The following is a 17650-nucleotide window of genomic DNA, read 5'->3' as shown; positions in this document are numbered from 1 at the left end:
GAAATTCCAAGATTTGTTTTGCAGAAGTGGGAGAGGGATTGCATATTTGCTTTCTCATTCATTATGTATTATCACTTTGAGGTGTTATTACCAAAGTTGGTGAAATGACAAATGTTTTTACTATTGAGTTAATAAATGCTCTGTGTGTTTGTTTTTAAATGTGGATTTATAGAGCTTTGCTTATTTTGGATATCTTCTACCTACATCTTTTCTTTATTTATTCAATTTCGTAGTTCACCTTACTCTGAAGCTAATTTTTAAGACAGTTTTGAAATGCTTGTTGTAACTAGGACTCCTCGCTTCACTTTAGCCCCTTTATTGTCAGATTCTACCGTTAAAAACCTATCTGCAGATGTGCATCAAGGGACAAAATATGGGAAGCTCGTATCTTAAAATAGGAGTATGCAAAACTATACTCTTGTTGAACCCAGTTGAAATGGTAACACCCTTTTTCTGCTGCTTTCTGCTTTTTATTTAACACAGTCCAATCTGTGTAACACTCAAAGATGTCATTTAATATACCGGAAATATATTTTTGGTGCTCTTATAACTATATTGTAAATGGTATAAACTTCTGTTCTAATTAAAAATATTTCTCATATACATTTAAACTACTTTGTTGTGGAAAATAGGACGGTTTTTGCTTACTACAGCTTTTTTTTTCCTGCATATCCTACCAGGCTCATATAGGAAATATATTAAAATCTAAATTTATTGGCTACAAGGATTTTGATACATTAATGTATACCTGTGCTGCAGAGTTTGACTTCATGGAAAAAGAGGTAATTTGATCAAAATAGATGATTATGAAAGAGGGAACTTTTTGTTTTATCTTAATTTATAATTTAAAACATCTGAGAGCCATAACCTCCTACTGCTGTCGTAAGTTTAAGTGCTTACTCGTGAATTTAGAGACATTAATGCACTTAAGCTAAATTTAACTGTTTTTATTGCTTTTAAATGAACTAAAAACAAAACAGTGTTTTGGTTTTGGATCTAAAGATGTGCTTACTTTAATGTAAGAAGTGCTTGCTCAGGGATAAATGAAAGGTTACAGTTCTGCAAACTTAAGATTTTATGTGGCTGTCAGTAACTGGTTTTGAGTACATGGAAAACGTACTGAGAGCTGCAAAGGTCTTGTGTGGTAGATTCAGACTACAGAAGAGCATGGAAGCTTCTTAATGTGATGTTAGTAGACTTCCTTAGTTCATCAGTAGATATGTATTTAGAATGTTTATAGGTTACTCAACCCATAGTACTCAAATTCAAATGAGATACAATCTACTTTTAGTCTTTGGGTGGCTTGCCAAAGAACTGGGAATAATTTACTGATGACCCTACTATTATGACCCCTAGTGTGATTGCTGGGTGGAGTTTAAATTTGAGTTTCTTTAAGCTTGCTTTGTTCTTGTTCAATGTTTAAATTTACATTTTACTCAAGGAAGAACTCTTTATATTTTTTTCTTTAAAATGACCATTGAAGTAATTATAGGCGAACGGAAAGCAATTAATGCAGTTTATTTCCATTGTAGACTCCAGTAAGATACACAAAGACTCTGCTATTACCAGTTGTTCTGGTGGTTTTTGGGATAATCATCAAAAGGGTAAGTGATTGATTTAGTGAATCACCTTTACCTTGAATTTACTTTTTGAGTTTTTTGAAGGCATCACTATTTTGAGATGGGAAGAAGTTAGTGTGGTGGGTTAACCTTGGCTGGCTGTCAGGTGCCTGCCAAGCCATGCTCTCATTCCCCATCCTCAGCAGGACAGGGAAAAGAGAGTTGAAAAATCTTACAGGTCAAGGTAAGGACAGGGAGGTCACTCACTGATTTTTCTGTCATGAGCAAAACAGACTTGAATTGGGGAAGATTAATTTAATTTATTGTAAATTAAAAATAGAGCAGGATTGTGAGAAACAAAACCAAATAAAAACACTTTCCCCTCATCCCCATCCCCTTCTTTCCAGGCTCAATGGGTCCCTCCCATAGGCTGCAGTTCTTTAAGAACTGCTCCAGCATGCGTCCTTTCTACGGAGTACAGTCCTTCAGGACCCAGGAACGGACTGCTCCAGCGTGGGTCCCCCACAGGTCGCAGCTCCTGCCACAAGACCTGCTCCTGTGTGGGCTCCTCTCCACGAGCTGCAATTCCTGTCAGGAGCTTGCTCCTATGTGGGCTCTCCATGGGTTACAGCTTCCTTCAAGGCATGTCCGCCTGCTCTGGCATGGGGTCTTCCACAGGCTACAGGGTGGATATCTGTTCCACCATGGTCCTCCATGGGCTGTAGGGGGAAAACCTACATCACCATGGTCTCCACAAGCTGCAGGGGAATCTCTGCTCTGGTGCCTGGAGCACCTCATCCCCCTCCTTCACTGACCTTGGAGTCTGCAGGGTTCTTTCGTTCTCATTTTTCTCACTACCCTCTCTTAAAGCTGCTGCACAGTGGTTTTTACCTTTTCTTAAACGTGTTATCAACAGAGGCACCACCAGTGCCACTGATGGGCTCAGCTTTGGCCAGTGGTAGGTCTGTTTTAAGCTGGCTGGAATTGACTGTCTGACATGGGGGCAGCCCCTGGTCTTTTCTCACAGAAGCCACCCTGCAGCCCCCCTGCTACCAAAGCCTTGCCAAGTAAACCCAATATAGTTAGACAAAATAGAGGTTTTCAAAAATATTTGCTTAAAATTCTGTATTCTCTTCATACAGATTTTTGCAAAGGTCCAGTCCTGAGTCAGTGGTAAAACTTGCTTTGATGTGAAGCGCCAAAAAAATTTCTGTCACTTAGCTGATGAGGACTATAACTGAAGTTTATAACTGTTTTTGTAAATTTGATTATGTATAATTTGTGTAAAAACAACTTACAGTTTACACAGGAACAGATGGGATAACTGCTAACTGCCTGGCTAATTAAACGTCCTGAAAAAGAATTTTTAGCTAAAACGTTGCATGTCTTTATCTTAGCATTATCTCAAAATGAGATTAGCCAGGTGTAATTTAATTTAGCAAATGTTGAAAATGCTTTTGAAAGTTTATTCATACTTTTTGTTGTCTCTTGTTTTCTTCAGGTAATTAAATATCTTAGGTGGGCCTTATCTCAGGCAGGCCAGTATGAAAGGTAAATATTGTCTTCTTTTTTAATGTAAAACTGAATTTTCTGCTGGAGGTTTATTTGATTTGCTATATGCTAAATAATTCAGAATTCAGACCAACATTATGTTGGTCCTTTTTGAAGGGTAAATTACGTATCGTTCGGTAACTGAATGGCTTGGATGTACTATGTGTGGTATTTTTATAGGATGTCTGAAACCAAGTTTAGCTGTTGAACTTAATTTTAGACATCTTGACCCTCTTACCCCAAATTTTCTATTTAATCATTTATTTTTCTGCTCTGTTCCTAAACCAATGTTTATTTATGTGCCTATTTGCTTTTCCCCTATAAATAGTGAATACAAATTCTTTCCTCCCCATTATTTTTTGTCCAGGTTATAAAGATACCTGTGTTTCATCTTTAGGAAGGGATCCCAACTGTATTAATTTTATTTTCCAAATATGTGTAATACATGGTCTACCTGACACAGCCATTTGGCATCACTTGTTGATGCTGTGCTCAAGAGCAATGAATTTGGCCAATTGAATGTTGTCATTTCCCTGACATATCTTTTTGCTTCCTGTTTTTTTTTTAATTTATCACTAATCATTTCAGTGATCTCTGCTTTCCATAGTCTAATGGCTAGTATCAGAATTTCAACGGATGTGAGCAGGATTCGGCATCCTGTCTTCACAGATGTTTTTGGAGAACAAGAAGTGTAGATTTTGACTCTTTTCGCATTTGGATTCTGAAAATCCAAAACCAATCTATGTAGTACCTGAGTAAATTACTTTTTTTTTTTTTTTTTTTTTTTGGTACCAGTGCTCTGCCTCTTTTACATTACTGAAGTTTCATTCTCTAAATAAACTGTTCTAGATGTGAAATAATTCGTGGAAGTAATTAAAAAACTGTTAAAATTAATTTTCAGATTTCCAAATAGATACAGGGATTGAGGAGGATAGTTACTGATTTGTAATATGTTCCAAAGCTTGTTATAGAGGGGGGAAAAAAATCTGTGCAGGTGCTGACTCATGCTTACTGGATTAGCTCAGTTGTCTAGAGCCACTATAGATGACTTCAGAGTAAAACCAGTGCTTTTGTAGTACATAAACAAATAATGTGATTTTTCCGTTTTTTATTCAGAGAGGAACGTTTTAACCATGGTGAGGTAAGATTCTTTTTCTGCACAATTTTATTCGTGTGTTAACACATTCGTTAATGTGAGTACTCAGTATTGAAATACAGGTTGCAATGGTCTGATCCTGATACGTGGTTTATTTGAAGGTAAGCGTTTGCATCTTTTATTCCCTCATCTTAAATTGGGTCCCGTACATCAGCAGAATAACTCTGGAATGTTGAACAAAAAAAATATACTAGCAAATGGTGGGGTGGCAGTGCAAGAGAGGAGTCTTTTGGGCTTTTGCTGTAGCAGTACAGAAAGACACTGAAATTATGCTGGACCTTCCATTTCCCCATATTGACTGAGAAGGAGATTGGTTCCTTTATCTGTCATGTGAAACCCCAGTAATGTTAAAATTCTGATTTGAAATATGCCATAATGAAAATAATTCTACACATCATTCTTTTAATAAAATTATGCAAAAAATACAATTGAATGGCAGCTTTCTTATGTGGTTTCTTTATTTGCAATTATGTCAGTAAGGACAGTGCAAAACTTTAACAGCAGTTTATTTTTGGTTTGTGCTATGAGAGAAATCTCATGCCATTCAAAATATGATAATCAATCAGTAGATAAAAGCACTGATTGCAAAAATGCCTCTGTGATTTACCACAGCACTTCCGCAAGTAACATAGATTCAATGTTAGAAGTGGTGAGTGACATCTCTGGTGCTTTTTAACCTTTTTCGAGAATACTGAAGCAAGCTGCCTGTGGTTTTTTGAGTACCAAGGGTGATCTTATTTGCTTCTTTCATTTCATACTTAGGTATTTTAGGTATTAAATAGCAAGGTCTCTTCTATACAGAGGTTATACAAGAAATGTTACATATGTTATTGCCTATTTATGTTTCAGGATCTTTCACATAGCTAGCCATTTCTCCAGCTCCTTTTGGTTTTATTGTTCATTTTTATCCTTCCTGTTGTTCCATACCTTAGCATACTACATACACTTTAGAAAAAAGATGACAGGAAATCCTCATCACTGTCGGAAATGTGAAGATCTTTACTTTGACTTGGACTCTCTTTCAGACAAGCTTGTTACTTAAGCTGTACTAAAAATGAAATTGTATGTTTAAGACAGAAATGAAAAGTATGCAAATATTATGCCTCTGTGTGTTGTGGGTTTTTTTTTTTCCACCAGCTGGTATACCACGCACTGCAGCTGTTGGCGTACAGTGTCCTAGCGATTTTAATCATGAGACTAAAACTGTTTTTGACACCACATCTATGTGTTATGGCTTCCTTGGTGTGTTCAAAACAGGTAAGGTCTCTTTTTAATCCTGTAGCTATCTCAGTACTTACAGTATTACCCAGATATTTGTCCTAAAGCAAATTTCTGTGTGTGTAATTGCTGAATCTGAGTGTACCAATTAAAAATAAATCAGATTATGTTGCCTGTCGAAAAATGTGGTTACTCAAGTTCCATTCTCCCCTCTCCCCAAATAAAGCAAATGTCTTGTTTTATGCAACTTGTCCAGTTGCATTATTATATGAGTTAATATGCTGTGTATTAAGCTTGAGCACAGGGAGACATACACTGGATTTTACTGTATTTACGCATTTCTATGCCATTGCAAGTTTTTTATTGACTGTTTTATCCAAACAGTGTTTGACTTTGTTTTACACTGTGCTTTCCTTATTGCCTTGCATATTTTTTGTGTATTAATTCTTTCCGGAAGTATAGTTTTGAAGTCTTGCATGTTGAAAACATTTTGGCCTTAAAAATCAAAAGTCATATACCTAACTCAGATTTAATTTTCCTAGCTTGAAATCATCCGTAGCATAAAATGTTACTAGATTTTCTCCAGATATAAAAGATCTTAGAACTGGGTTTCCATGTTTCAGTATCTGTGTTTTCGAGAAATGAACTTGATTGAATCTGTATCTAAATAGCCGTTTTAGAAGATTTGCAGTTGCAGCAGAAGTCCTTTGTCTGGGAAACAGACAGGGAGGTAGATTGAAAACTGGCTGAATGGCTGGGCCCAGAGAGGGGTGATCAGTGGTATGAAGTCTGATTGAAGGCCAGTAACTAGCAATGTACCCCAGGGGTCAACACTGGGTCCAATCCTGTTCAACGTCTTTGTTACTAGTCTGGATGATGGGGCAAAGTGTACCCTCAGCAAGTTTGCTGATGCTACAAAACTGGGAGGAATGGCTAGTACACCAGATGGGTGTGCTGCCATCCACAGGGACCTCAACAGGCTGGAGAAATGGACTGACAAGAACCTCACGCAGTTCCACAAAGGGAAGCGCCAAAGTCCTGCACCTGGGGAGGAACAACCGCAGGCACCAGTACATGCTGGAGGCTGCGCAGCTGGGAAGCTGCTTTGCAGAAAAGGACCTGAAGTTCTGGTGGACACCAAGTTGAACATGAGCCAGCAGTGTACCCTTGCTGCAAAGAAGGCCAACAGTATCCTGGGCTGCATTAGGAGTGTTGCCAGCAGGTTGAGGGTGGTGAGCCTTCCCCTCTATTCAGCACTGGTGAGGCCATAACTAGAGTCCTGGGTCTAGTTCTGGGCTACCCAGTACAAGAGAGTCATGGACATACTGGAGAAAGTCCAGCAAAGGGCCAGGAGGGTCATTAAAGTACTGAAGCATCTCTCCTATGAGGAGAGGCTGAGAGAGCTGGGACTGTGCAGCCTGGAGAAGAGAAGGCTCAGGGGAATCTTATCAGTGTGTACAAATACCTGAAGGGAGGGTGTAAAGAGGACGGAGCCAGGCTCTTTTCACTGGTGCCCAGTGACAGGACCAGAGGTGATGGGCACACACTGGAACACAGGAGGTTCCTTCTGAACATCAGGAAGCACTTTTTCACTGTGAGTGTGACTGAGCGCTGGCACAGGTTGCCCAGGGAGGTTGTGGAGTCTCCATCCTTGGAGATATTCAGAAGCCATCTGGACACAGTCCTGGGCAACTGGCTTCAGGTGGCCCTGCTTGAGCAGGGGGACTGGACCAGATGACCTTCAGAGGTACCTTCCAAACTCAACCATGCTGTGATTTTGTAGAAAGTGTTATTTACATCACACAAAGTATCCCACATTGATAGAGTGGAAGATTATGCTTAATAGTGAGCTGGGCTTACTAACAAGAAAACAAATTGGGAAGATGAGATGGGGAACTCTTGAAAATATCTGTATGGAGAACACCACCATGAGGATGAGTGGGAGAAAGAATCCAGTACTAAGAACTGTTGCAAGCATAATACAGAAGAAGGAAAAGAGAAAAATGTTTTACAGAGTGGGGAAACTAGCAATGACTGGGAAAGAAAATTAGGATTTTAATAAGAAACTTGAGTCGTTAGGTTTGCTGTTCTTGAAAATTGAAGAAATACAAGAATAACATTACAAAGTTTAGTACTCAAAATCTGGAGTGCCAGAAACGACAGTGTATGTACAACCTTTTTCTGGCTGCCTTATGCATATGCAGTATGATAGACTATAATGCCCGATATAAATAAACATTGCTTTTCCCACAATATCTGTGGTTGGAGCCTGTCCTAAAGGTGAATTAGGGTTGTGTGGTGTAGGCAATTACTGCCTGGAACATCTGACACCGGTGTCATACAACTAGAAGATGAGTGAATGAGACAAAATCATGCAAAGAGGAGAAAGCTGTCCCATGTTAAGGCAGCTGAATAAATGATTGTTTCCCAGAAAAATGTATTGCTCCCCTGGATGTTCTTTCAGGGAAGGACAGTTCTTGATAATGCTGGACAGGCTACACAGTATCAGTCTGCTTAAATGTTGTACTTATCACTTTCTTGATCTCTGTTTTGTTACTTGGCATAGATAAAAGTGCTGAGCATTTGCCAATATAAAATGAATCTGTATAGTGAACATAGAAAATGCTAAAAACATGTCAAAAACTCTTTAAACAGTAACTTTATTTAGCCACCTTGTAACTGAGTATTTCCTCTACACTCTTGCTATTCTGTAAGGTTCACAAGTCATCTTATGGCATTTCCCAGCTCTTAGTTGTTCTTGAAGTATTGGTGTCCTCTTAGGTGGTCGGGTTATTTAAGTAATAGCAGTTACACTGTGGTTAAATTTTTCTAAATGAACTCTCACGAGGTGTTTCTGAGTAATTTGAAATGAAGTTGCTTTTCAAAAGACAAAAGCAAACAGGAAAAAAGTCTATTTTCTGCTAACATACAGTTTCTAGATAACAATTACAATATAAATTGATTCTGTCCAAAGTTAGTTTGTTCTTAATTCTTCTTGTTTTAATTGTGTATTCCTAGAAGAAAATTTATGGGCTTTTCTACCCTGTTATTATTGAAAAATTTTTGTAGAATTTTCTAATGAAGTTTAGAACTAAAAGTATTTCTATGTTTTGTGCCACAGGAAAAGGCCTCTCAGCCTTCTGAGAATTGAAAAACAGTAAAAATCTGAACTGCTTTTTTTTTTCTGCATGGAGAGAAAGAATCTCTGAAAGATAGGAAAAAGTACCTTGCAACTGGTAGATGAGCTGCTAGGAATGGTTTCTGTTAATATGTAGCCTCATTTGCTTTTTGCCATGTAGTAAGTTAGCTGCTACATGGCAAATTAGTAAAAGTTTTCAGCTGGTGATCTTTTTATTTCTTTTTTTAAAGCATCTGCATAACGGCACTACAGTAATTTATCCTGGATCGTTGTGGTTTTTGTTTTAGTACCGCAACTAAGGTCATCAGGCTGGTTAATGAAAAATGGTGCTTTTGGTAATCATTGCATTTTGGATCTTAGAGGATGCCACGTGTTACCATGTGTAGATATTGGAAGAAGGACAGGTGCAGAGTACTTTATCAATATTTTCTTTTTTTCTACTTCCAACTGCATTTTGGCCCTTTGGTTGTTCTGCTGTTTCCTATGGTTGTAGAATGAGAGTAAGCAAATGCAGATGATAACCTATTCTGGGAGCTGCCCCGTTGGACCAGATGGCTCAGGTCCAGTGACTTTTTCTTTCTCCATTGCAGCATCATGGGGGCATAATTAGCTTGAAAGAAATAGGTCTTGAATGCCAGGGAAGGTAAGGCTTTAGATTACTGCAGTTTGGACAGTTGTTCTGTGCAGAAGATGATAAATGACCAGCTGCCCCATATAACAAGGCCCGTGATTATCCTGGCCCTGGCTTGGGCTGTGTTCAAGAGTACCCAACATAAGGTGAACAATGTAAGTAAAATTAAAAAGTAATTCCCTTGTCTTGCTATCAGCGAAGGTTCTTTCACATGTTCAGCATGTTCCCTAGGTCAGTGCTGATTGATACCTGTAAAAGACAAGCCAGATTCTTTCTGGTCTGACTGATGTACGCTTTCTTTAGTAGGGAGCTGTTGGTAATCTTCCAGGTAATACATGACTGTCTTCAGCCTGAGAGAGAAACACTGGCCTTGTAAGGCTGTTGAGCTGCTATCAATAAGACAGCTCTGACTTAAGCAAGCAAAGGGATAAGAAAACTCCTTTTTTTTTTTTGTAGGCTCAGGAAATATCAAGTGGTTTTTAGTGACCTTTTTCTGTCGTACTGGCTGCTGAGCAGAAGTAGTAGTTTGAGGTTGAAATATCTGACCGTATGTGCAATATTGATTCAGAAGAACTGCTGTGATGGAGATGAGCAGGGGAAGATGGGATTTGTGACCAAATGGTACACTTATCGTTATGTGAAGTTTTAGGTGTTTGCATAAAGGTTAAGTTGATGAGCAGCAACTTGTCTTTACAGATGCAAGAAAAATTTAAGCAAATTTAGCATATGTAATTGTCTCGTAATTGAGGTCAGCACTATCCTTTCCTCTAGCAGACCATGAAAGTTTACCTGCAGTGGTATTTTAGTATAATTAATTTATTTTGAGGCTATAGATAGATAACATGTTAATCAGCTGCCTTTCAAAATATATCCTTTTATCAGTGAACAGTCAGCCTGAGATGCACATTTGTAACACAAATCAAAAAATGAGCAAACAGGCAGAAGACATACTAGAATTATTCTGCACATGGAAAATGAATTTTGTATGTTGTGTTCTTTCAGCCCATTGCATGAATCTCTGTACTTTCCATTACCTCAATGATGCAGCTTGTGGCACCTGATGGACAATAAAAGTGATAACTATTTACATTTCCTCTTTCTGCTAGGAGGAATTATACTATACTGAGTGGAAATTTTGAAAACAAAGAAAAATAGCTGGAGAAAGACTTAATGTAGTCATTTGACAAAAACAAATAAAAAACCTTGAATGGTATAAATATCACATGATGAACAGGCATCCCGTAAAAGATACTTCTTTTGCATTGCATATATGTTCAACCATTCTAGGCTCTTTATGTAAACAAAATAGTGGTAAATTTAAATACTTCGCACATTATTGAGGTCTTATAAAAGCATGATAAGAATGTGATTTTCTTTGATTTGAAAAGCCATGGAACTCAATAAAGAATTCCAAAATTCTAACATGTTCTTGAAGTGATATTTTTGCGATTGTTGGTAAAAAGGAGGTTTGCTCACGTAGAGCAGCGAATAAATGAATTAGTTTCCCTTCATCCTTCCAGACCTACACAGGGGTCAGGCGTATTTTGTATATTAAGTTTCCCTGGATAGTATTGCTGTTCTTGCTAGTGTGTTTAGCAAGTCTTTGAGGATGAGAGTAGAGTACACTGTATTTTTGGAGAGGTGGCTTGACAGTTTTAATAATCTAAAGTAGTTTACCGTTAGTTTATAACAAAGATAACATACACTACCTAATTGGTGTAGTCAGCCTAGTGGGAGGTTTTACTGTGAAACTTTATTTTATCATTTCATGCTTTAATTAAAAAAATGGGTAAAGGTACTCTGAATGAAATGTATTTATGTAGTGCAGGTTGGTATTTTTGATATGTGAACCCTTACTTCTAATTAACAATAGCTTGGAAAAAAAAAGTAATTCATACTTTGTCTTATTTAAGGTTTAGGTCAGATATGGATGAGATACAGTGTTCTTGCTCAAACTAAACTTCAACATAGCACATTTACTACTTCTTTCTTTTTAACTACCCAGTTCACATATTTATGAGTATTTGCTTAGAGCCTCCAGCAAGCCATTGTTAGGAAAAAACGCAAGGGCCATCTTTTTCAGTTCAAGAAAGGGAAGAGTAGGATATAAAACAACATTAACCATATATATCCCCAAAGTCTGCTTTTCTGGTATGTTTTTGGAAGTTTGCAGTACAGTCTCTAATCCATATACTACAGCTAAAAACTCTAAGTAGGAAATAAAATACTGTAAAAGTGCAGTTAGCATTACTGAATCATCTTTACTTGCAGAATTTGACATTTGAACTACAACTTTAGAAGTTGCATTACTGTCAATTTTCTTTTTTTTGTAGAATTACAAATATATTGCCCTACATTCGGTAAACATAAATACTTATGAGTTCTCACTAAAGTTTAGTGGAGAAGCATTAACAGAGATGTTTCATATTGTAATATACATTAGGTTCCTTACAGAGGAATAAAAATTAATTGTGCTGCATACAACATTACAGAATTGTTGTCTAGAAATTAATTGATTCTTGCATTTCAGTTGTTTGGATGGCTTTTCTGCAAAATCCAGCCCAAAACATTGGTCTTTGCTATTTTAGCATTGATGGCAATAGAGGGATCAGCAAACCTTCAAACTCAGTGGAACATCATGGGAGAATTTAGCAATTTGCCACAGGAGGAACTTTTAGAGTGGATAAAAGTCAATACCAGACAAGGTAAACTATTTAATAATGTATGATGTTCCCCGTTTACTGTCAGGTATAACTATAGAACTTGGTATGGATGACTGCAGAGGTATTACTACTACTTGTGGCTTTGCCTTGGGACTATGCTAAAGCCATGGTTTAATCACATATACTTGTCCATATAGAAGCTATCTCAAATGAAAAAAAAACACCGAAAGCTTGCTTTGTTAGACTCCAGGCTACCAGTCTGGAGGTTCTAGCTACTGGTGTGGTATTTCTACAACAAAAGTGTTTTTGGAAAGTCCAATTAAAATAGGTTTTTACTTAAATTACACTGGTCCTGTGTGTGGGTCCATGATCATCATTTTGCTAGAAGAGAATTCAAAGAGTGTGTGTTGTGGTTGCACCCGTCCTTTTACTAAAATGAGTAAAAGTGTCAGAAAACTAGCTGGAAACAAAGTAGTTACTTTTTTAGCAGGAAAATACTTTCAAGCCAAAGAAGTGGACTGAGATTTTATTGCTCATTTGCCAATGGTGTAAGAAGTGACAAACAAAAACGTGTTGTCATAATGAATATATTATTCTACCCATTCAAGAAAAATAAAATGTGTTAAATCTCTGTTCTTAGATGTTTAGTTATCTAATGACTTATATTGAGTTCAAGGTTTAAAAAAAAAAAGTGATTTTGTGCATCTCCTGTTAGTGCCATGTAAGGCCTTTGCAAAAAGAGTACCCTACCCTATTTATGTTTTTCTACAGGATTACTGTTTAAATATTTGAAGATTGCTTCTCTGCTTTTACTGCTTGATTCTTCATTTCAAACATGCCTTTCATTCTGTATTTCAGATGCAGTTTTTGCAGGAGCAATGCCTACAATGGCAAGTGTTAAATTGTCTACACTTCGTCCTATTGTAAATCATCCTCACTATGAGGATGCAGGATTAAGGTAAATTTCGAAGTTGAGGATGTATTTTTGTTTGCTATTAATTCTCTTAATGTTGGTAATATAGGAATGGCACCACATTATATTGTAAAATTTGTTAAAACCCAACAGAACTTGATTTGTTATTTTAGTCAGATTGAAAACGCATACAGTATTTCTTCAGGATTCGTGTTCATTGGGAAGGATATACTGTAGGATAGATATGGCTTTAAACTTATACACAAAAAAAATCAGCATGTAATTATGGAATTGGAATTAACGTATACCATTATATCCTTTCATCCTTCTAGTTACTCCTGACATTGTAGACAGACTTGATATTTTTCTCCAGATAGCCAGTTTAGTTATTCCTATTAGCTTTCTGTGATTGGTTGCCATTTTATTCATGATAATGTATCTAAGTATTTCTTATTGAAATATTAAGACTAGTTGAAACTGAAATGTTGTAATGGAATTACTGAGTTTTGTACGTTATTTTCAAAATCAGGATATTTTTCTGAATTGAAATTGATTTATCTGATAAGGTCATGAATTTCTTTTTTTAATTTTAATATCGTAGCATCATTTTTTGGTAATTTGTTAAAACTGGTAAAAAAGAAGATACAACAAGAAAACAACAAGATAGAGGGATAAAGGAGAAAAGGAGGGAATTCATTTTACATGCCTTATGTCCTTAGTTCTGTGTCTGGCCAACTGAAATGTTCTATTCTAACTACAAAAATACAGGACAGGACATGTTTGGGGAAAATAAGCTAGAGATGATACAGTATCAGAAAATGAACAGGAGTTAACAACATCATGCTTTGCACAATCAAAGGAGGATATTACAGGGTAATATAAACAGGATCATGGTTTACAAGTGATGATTTTGCTTCATTCAGCATAGGCAGACATCAGGTTTTGCACTCGACATTTAAAAAGGTCCGAACAATGGCAATCAGTATGACCTTTTGCAGAGAGACTGGGCAGATTATTTCTTCTGATCACCTCCAGTCCAAGCAAGGTCCTTTCTAGCCTTGAATATTATATGGTGAATGAATTGCTTTGACATCTTTACATTTTCTGTTCACAGTAACCATGGATCTTGTTACAAAGTTGTCTCCGGCTACAGAAAAATCAAAGGGCTGCATACATTGTTCTTGGAATGATCATGTTTGTGAAGAAATAATCACATTAAAGCAAATGGCACTATTAATTTAAACTTTGGTTTAGCCTAGTCGTCTTGTGAAATAAAAAGCCTTCCTGTCCCATCTAAAGTTAAAACTTACATTTTCATGCTATGTTGCTAGCTAACTTTTATATTTCTCTTTTTGAAGGGCCAGAACTAAAGTAGTGTATTCCATGTACAGTCGAAAACCTGCAAAAGAAGTAAAACGAGAATTGATAAAATTAGGAGTGAATTACTATATTCTGGAAGAGTCATTGTGTGTAAGCAGAAAAAAGTGAGTACTCTCTCTCTTTCTTACAAGAATGATATGCCACTCAAATATGTAGTCTAAGATTCATATCAAGTAGTAGTTTTGAAATGTTGATCTGTGCTTTATTAAAAGTGTCCAAAATACATTTTTGTCCAGTGTCTCCAGATATTAGTAAGTATAATTAACTTTACCCACATTAGCAACCTTGCGGTCTTTGTGTGCACCTGAAAAGCTGTGTTGTATGTATTTTTAAACTTCACTGTAAAATACAGAAGAGATTCACAAAGGAAACAAGTCATCATTCTGTGATGGCAAGAACAGATATCGTGTATAATGAAAGCCTAGTATGAATAAAAGGTGCAGAGTAAAAGATAGTTTGAGCACCAAAATATTATGACCATTGCTGGTCACTGAAAATTTTGTCGCATTTAAGCTGTCCTTATGAAAAAGCTATGCTTTTTTTTTTTGTTTTTGCTGTCCCAATTTCTCTTTTTGGTCTTTAGAACACGATTAGTTTGGATTTTTTATTTTATTTTCTTTGCATTTAGAATAAAATTAAATTAATCTGTTCTATTTCTTTGCTATTATCTTTGACAAATTAGGAAATTCTCATTAATTCTTACTTTGAAAGATAACTGGACAGGGAATTGATGTGGTTATGTGCCGTAATAAAAAAGAAAGGAGTTACTACTTTTTTTTTTAAAGGTGTTTTATTTCCTGAGTTTTCTTTAGGAATGTTAGGAGTGTGAACATCACCCTCCATTTTATAGGAGGTTTAAGTTTTAAGTGTCCCTGGTAATGTATATTGTATAATTTGCATTGTTTTATATGCTTCCTCCTCCAAATTAATTCTTAATAATTATGTAATCACAAAAGCAGACAAATTTTACACATTCTTGATACTATTTTTTAAATTACTACTATATTTATTGATTTTGTAATCTGATAAGAATTTCTAGTATAAAGACAAACTTAAAAAAATACTTAGTGCAATCAAGTATTCATAGGGGGGTTATAAAACTAAGTTCAGCAAGCTGTATGTTTTTTGATGGCATTTCTTCATTTCTGTTTTCTTATTCATATGTTTTCTAGGCCTGGTTGCAGTATGCCTGAAATTTGGGATGTCGAAGATCCTGCTAATAGCGGCAAAATTCCTTTATGTACCCTTATGAGCAAGGATTCCAGGCCATATTTCATCACAGTATTTGAAAATAGCAATTACAGAGTCTTGAAGATTCCAAAGGAATAACATTTCAATGCAAAGAACCATCAGTCTTTCAACTTTTTAAACTAGTAACTATAAGAATTCTAAATCAGAAATACCTTTTCTACTAGACTTAAAATGGAAAAATGTGTATTTTATTTTTTACCATTTCAAGTGAATTCTGATTATAGAAATATCTTAAACCTAACAGTTTGGATTTCTATTTCAGGGTCAGTCCCTTGAGATTTGCTATGCAAATGGTTATATGTTTGCACATTTTATTTAACACTGGTCCAAAAAGAGTTAAAAGTAGCTATGGAAAGTAACTCCATTGTCAAAACCAATGATATTGTGAAATGGGACTGTCAGAATGTCTTAGCAAAGCAAGTTTGTTTAAAGCTTTGGTGCTAGCAGCTAGGAAAGAAGGAATGGTGCTATAGCATCTGGCATCGCATTTCTCATGTCACTTCATTACCCATCTCCCTCCTGGACAAGGTGATACTAGAAATTCTCTTAAAAGTCACGTAGTTTCACTAGTCATGTCTGAGAGAAATACATTTTTTTTTTTCTTTGAGAGGATTAAGAGCATTCGTCATTCTGGATCACTTAACACATGCTTTTAAGCTTGCTTTTGAAATGGAAAAGTTTGTAGGCAGACTTGAAACTTCATTATTTAGGTGCATGTTCCTGGAATCTGTTCCTGGAATCTTATTGATACTAAAAAAGAAGACTAATAAGGGTAATATTTGCAGTGAGCAATAGTTTAGCTTCTCAGTGTCCAAGGATTTTTTAGCATTCTTATGCATTCAGAATACGCTGGCATAACATACATGAAATTTTTAAGGGAAAATGCTTTATTCAGGAAAAATCTGTCATAGCCTTAGAAAGATACTAAAATAAATCCTTCACTGCCTTAACTAGACCTTCAGCGCCTAACTTGATAAGAGATTACTTTCAGAATTTATGCCCTATTTTCTTTCCCCATGTATTAGATCCTGCCTGGATTTTATCATCGACATTAAAGAAAAATGAAATTTAACCCAATTGTGATATGGGTGTTCTGTGGGTATAATTGCTCCAAAAATATTGAACTGGTTCTGCAGTTTTTCTGTCATCTCGGTGTCACACCAACGTTATCGGTTATAAAGAATTTAGAGAATTCACTTACCAAGATACCCAGTGCAAGGACACCCTTTAGTCGTTTAGCTGACTTGACAGAATTTTTGTATGCTTATTGCCGTTGGGAAGTAATTGTGATTCTACAGCATAAGACTTCTGAAGTCTAATGTTTCTCTGTATATCATTCATGTTTTGGTTTTGTTTTGGCTTGGTTTTTTGTTCAGACATCAGTCTGTTGATACGACTGGTCTTTTTAGCCCTAATAGCATCTAGGAATATTAGATGCTATAGGAATAGCATCCGTCATGCCTATAACAGTATCAATTAAATGGGAATCTATGATAAAGTAGTAGTGTAACAACTGATCAGTATTCTAAGACTTCTTATTTTTTTAAGAGCTGTTTTATTGAGAGGGTGAGGGAGAATGGCTGAAAATGCATTAGCTTTTTAACTTTTACAGAATAGATTTTGGAAAAATTTCTATAAGGAAACTATCACAAAAAGGGCTTTTGGGAAGTCACTTTTTAAAATGTTAATTGAATTCAAGGAAGCAGGAAAAAAATCTTTATATAAACATTGTGAGTAGGATTACAGCACAAAAAGTACTGTATTTTTATGAAGTTTATGCCAACTGTTGACATGTACTTATGTGATTAAATAAAAAAGAAAAAGATGGAAATTGTTCTCATGTTTCTGATGGATGTTACATTTCTGCTCTTCTGTCTATTAAACTGAAGTTTAATACAGTTGCCACAGCAGATGTGATTGAAGCTGAACCCTCAGCTAAACAATGCAAGGAAGTGCTTCAGGTAGTTTAACCAAACTCACACACCTCTTTCCGGCCTCCTTTGTATTTGGAGTATCAGTGCAGGAATATGTGAAAAGGCAGTGAGAAAATGTCAAATACCTATTTACATGCAAAGTGAAACTGGAAGGCAGTTCAAAATTATTCTCTTTTTATTCTAAGTTTCTAAAGTCAGGTAATCAAGAGTGAAGCCCAAATACTGGTAGAATGAAGAAACATTTGAAAGTTAATG

The 17650-nt window shown here is 36.2% G+C and overlaps 1 protein-coding gene across 1 annotated transcript in view; it reads left to right on the top strand.

The window, feature by feature from the left end:
- The window catches only part of LOC104072776 (probable C-mannosyltransferase DPY19L1), a gene marked incomplete at its 5' end in the record, with an annotated part of 48456 nt that extends 32201 nt beyond the window's left edge, over nucleotides 1-16255 (top strand). The window contains 9 exons of the mRNA XM_009572347.1: nucleotides 681-782; nucleotides 1533-1604; nucleotides 3061-3110; nucleotides 4227-4251; nucleotides 5404-5523; nucleotides 11785-11959; nucleotides 12776-12875; nucleotides 14189-14314; nucleotides 15383-16255. Coding sequence (XP_009570642.1) covers nucleotides 681-782; nucleotides 1533-1604; nucleotides 3061-3110; nucleotides 4227-4251; nucleotides 5404-5523; nucleotides 11785-11959; nucleotides 12776-12875; nucleotides 14189-14314; nucleotides 15383-15539 — 927 coding nt within the window. The remainder of the gene's footprint in view (nucleotides 1-680; nucleotides 783-1532; nucleotides 1605-3060; nucleotides 3111-4226; nucleotides 4252-5403; nucleotides 5524-11784; nucleotides 11960-12775; nucleotides 12876-14188; nucleotides 14315-15382) is intronic.
- Nucleotides 16256-17650: the final 1395 nt, after the last annotated feature.

This window comes from Fulmarus glacialis, unplaced genomic scaffold, assembly GCF_000690835.1.
Source record: "Fulmarus glacialis isolate BGI_N327 unplaced genomic scaffold, ASM69083v1 scaffold142, whole genome shotgun sequence".
NCBI classification, from domain to species: domain Eukaryota; kingdom Metazoa; phylum Chordata; class Aves; order Procellariiformes; family Procellariidae; genus Fulmarus; species Fulmarus glacialis.
This window is presented reverse-complemented; position numbering and strand designations above follow the sequence as displayed.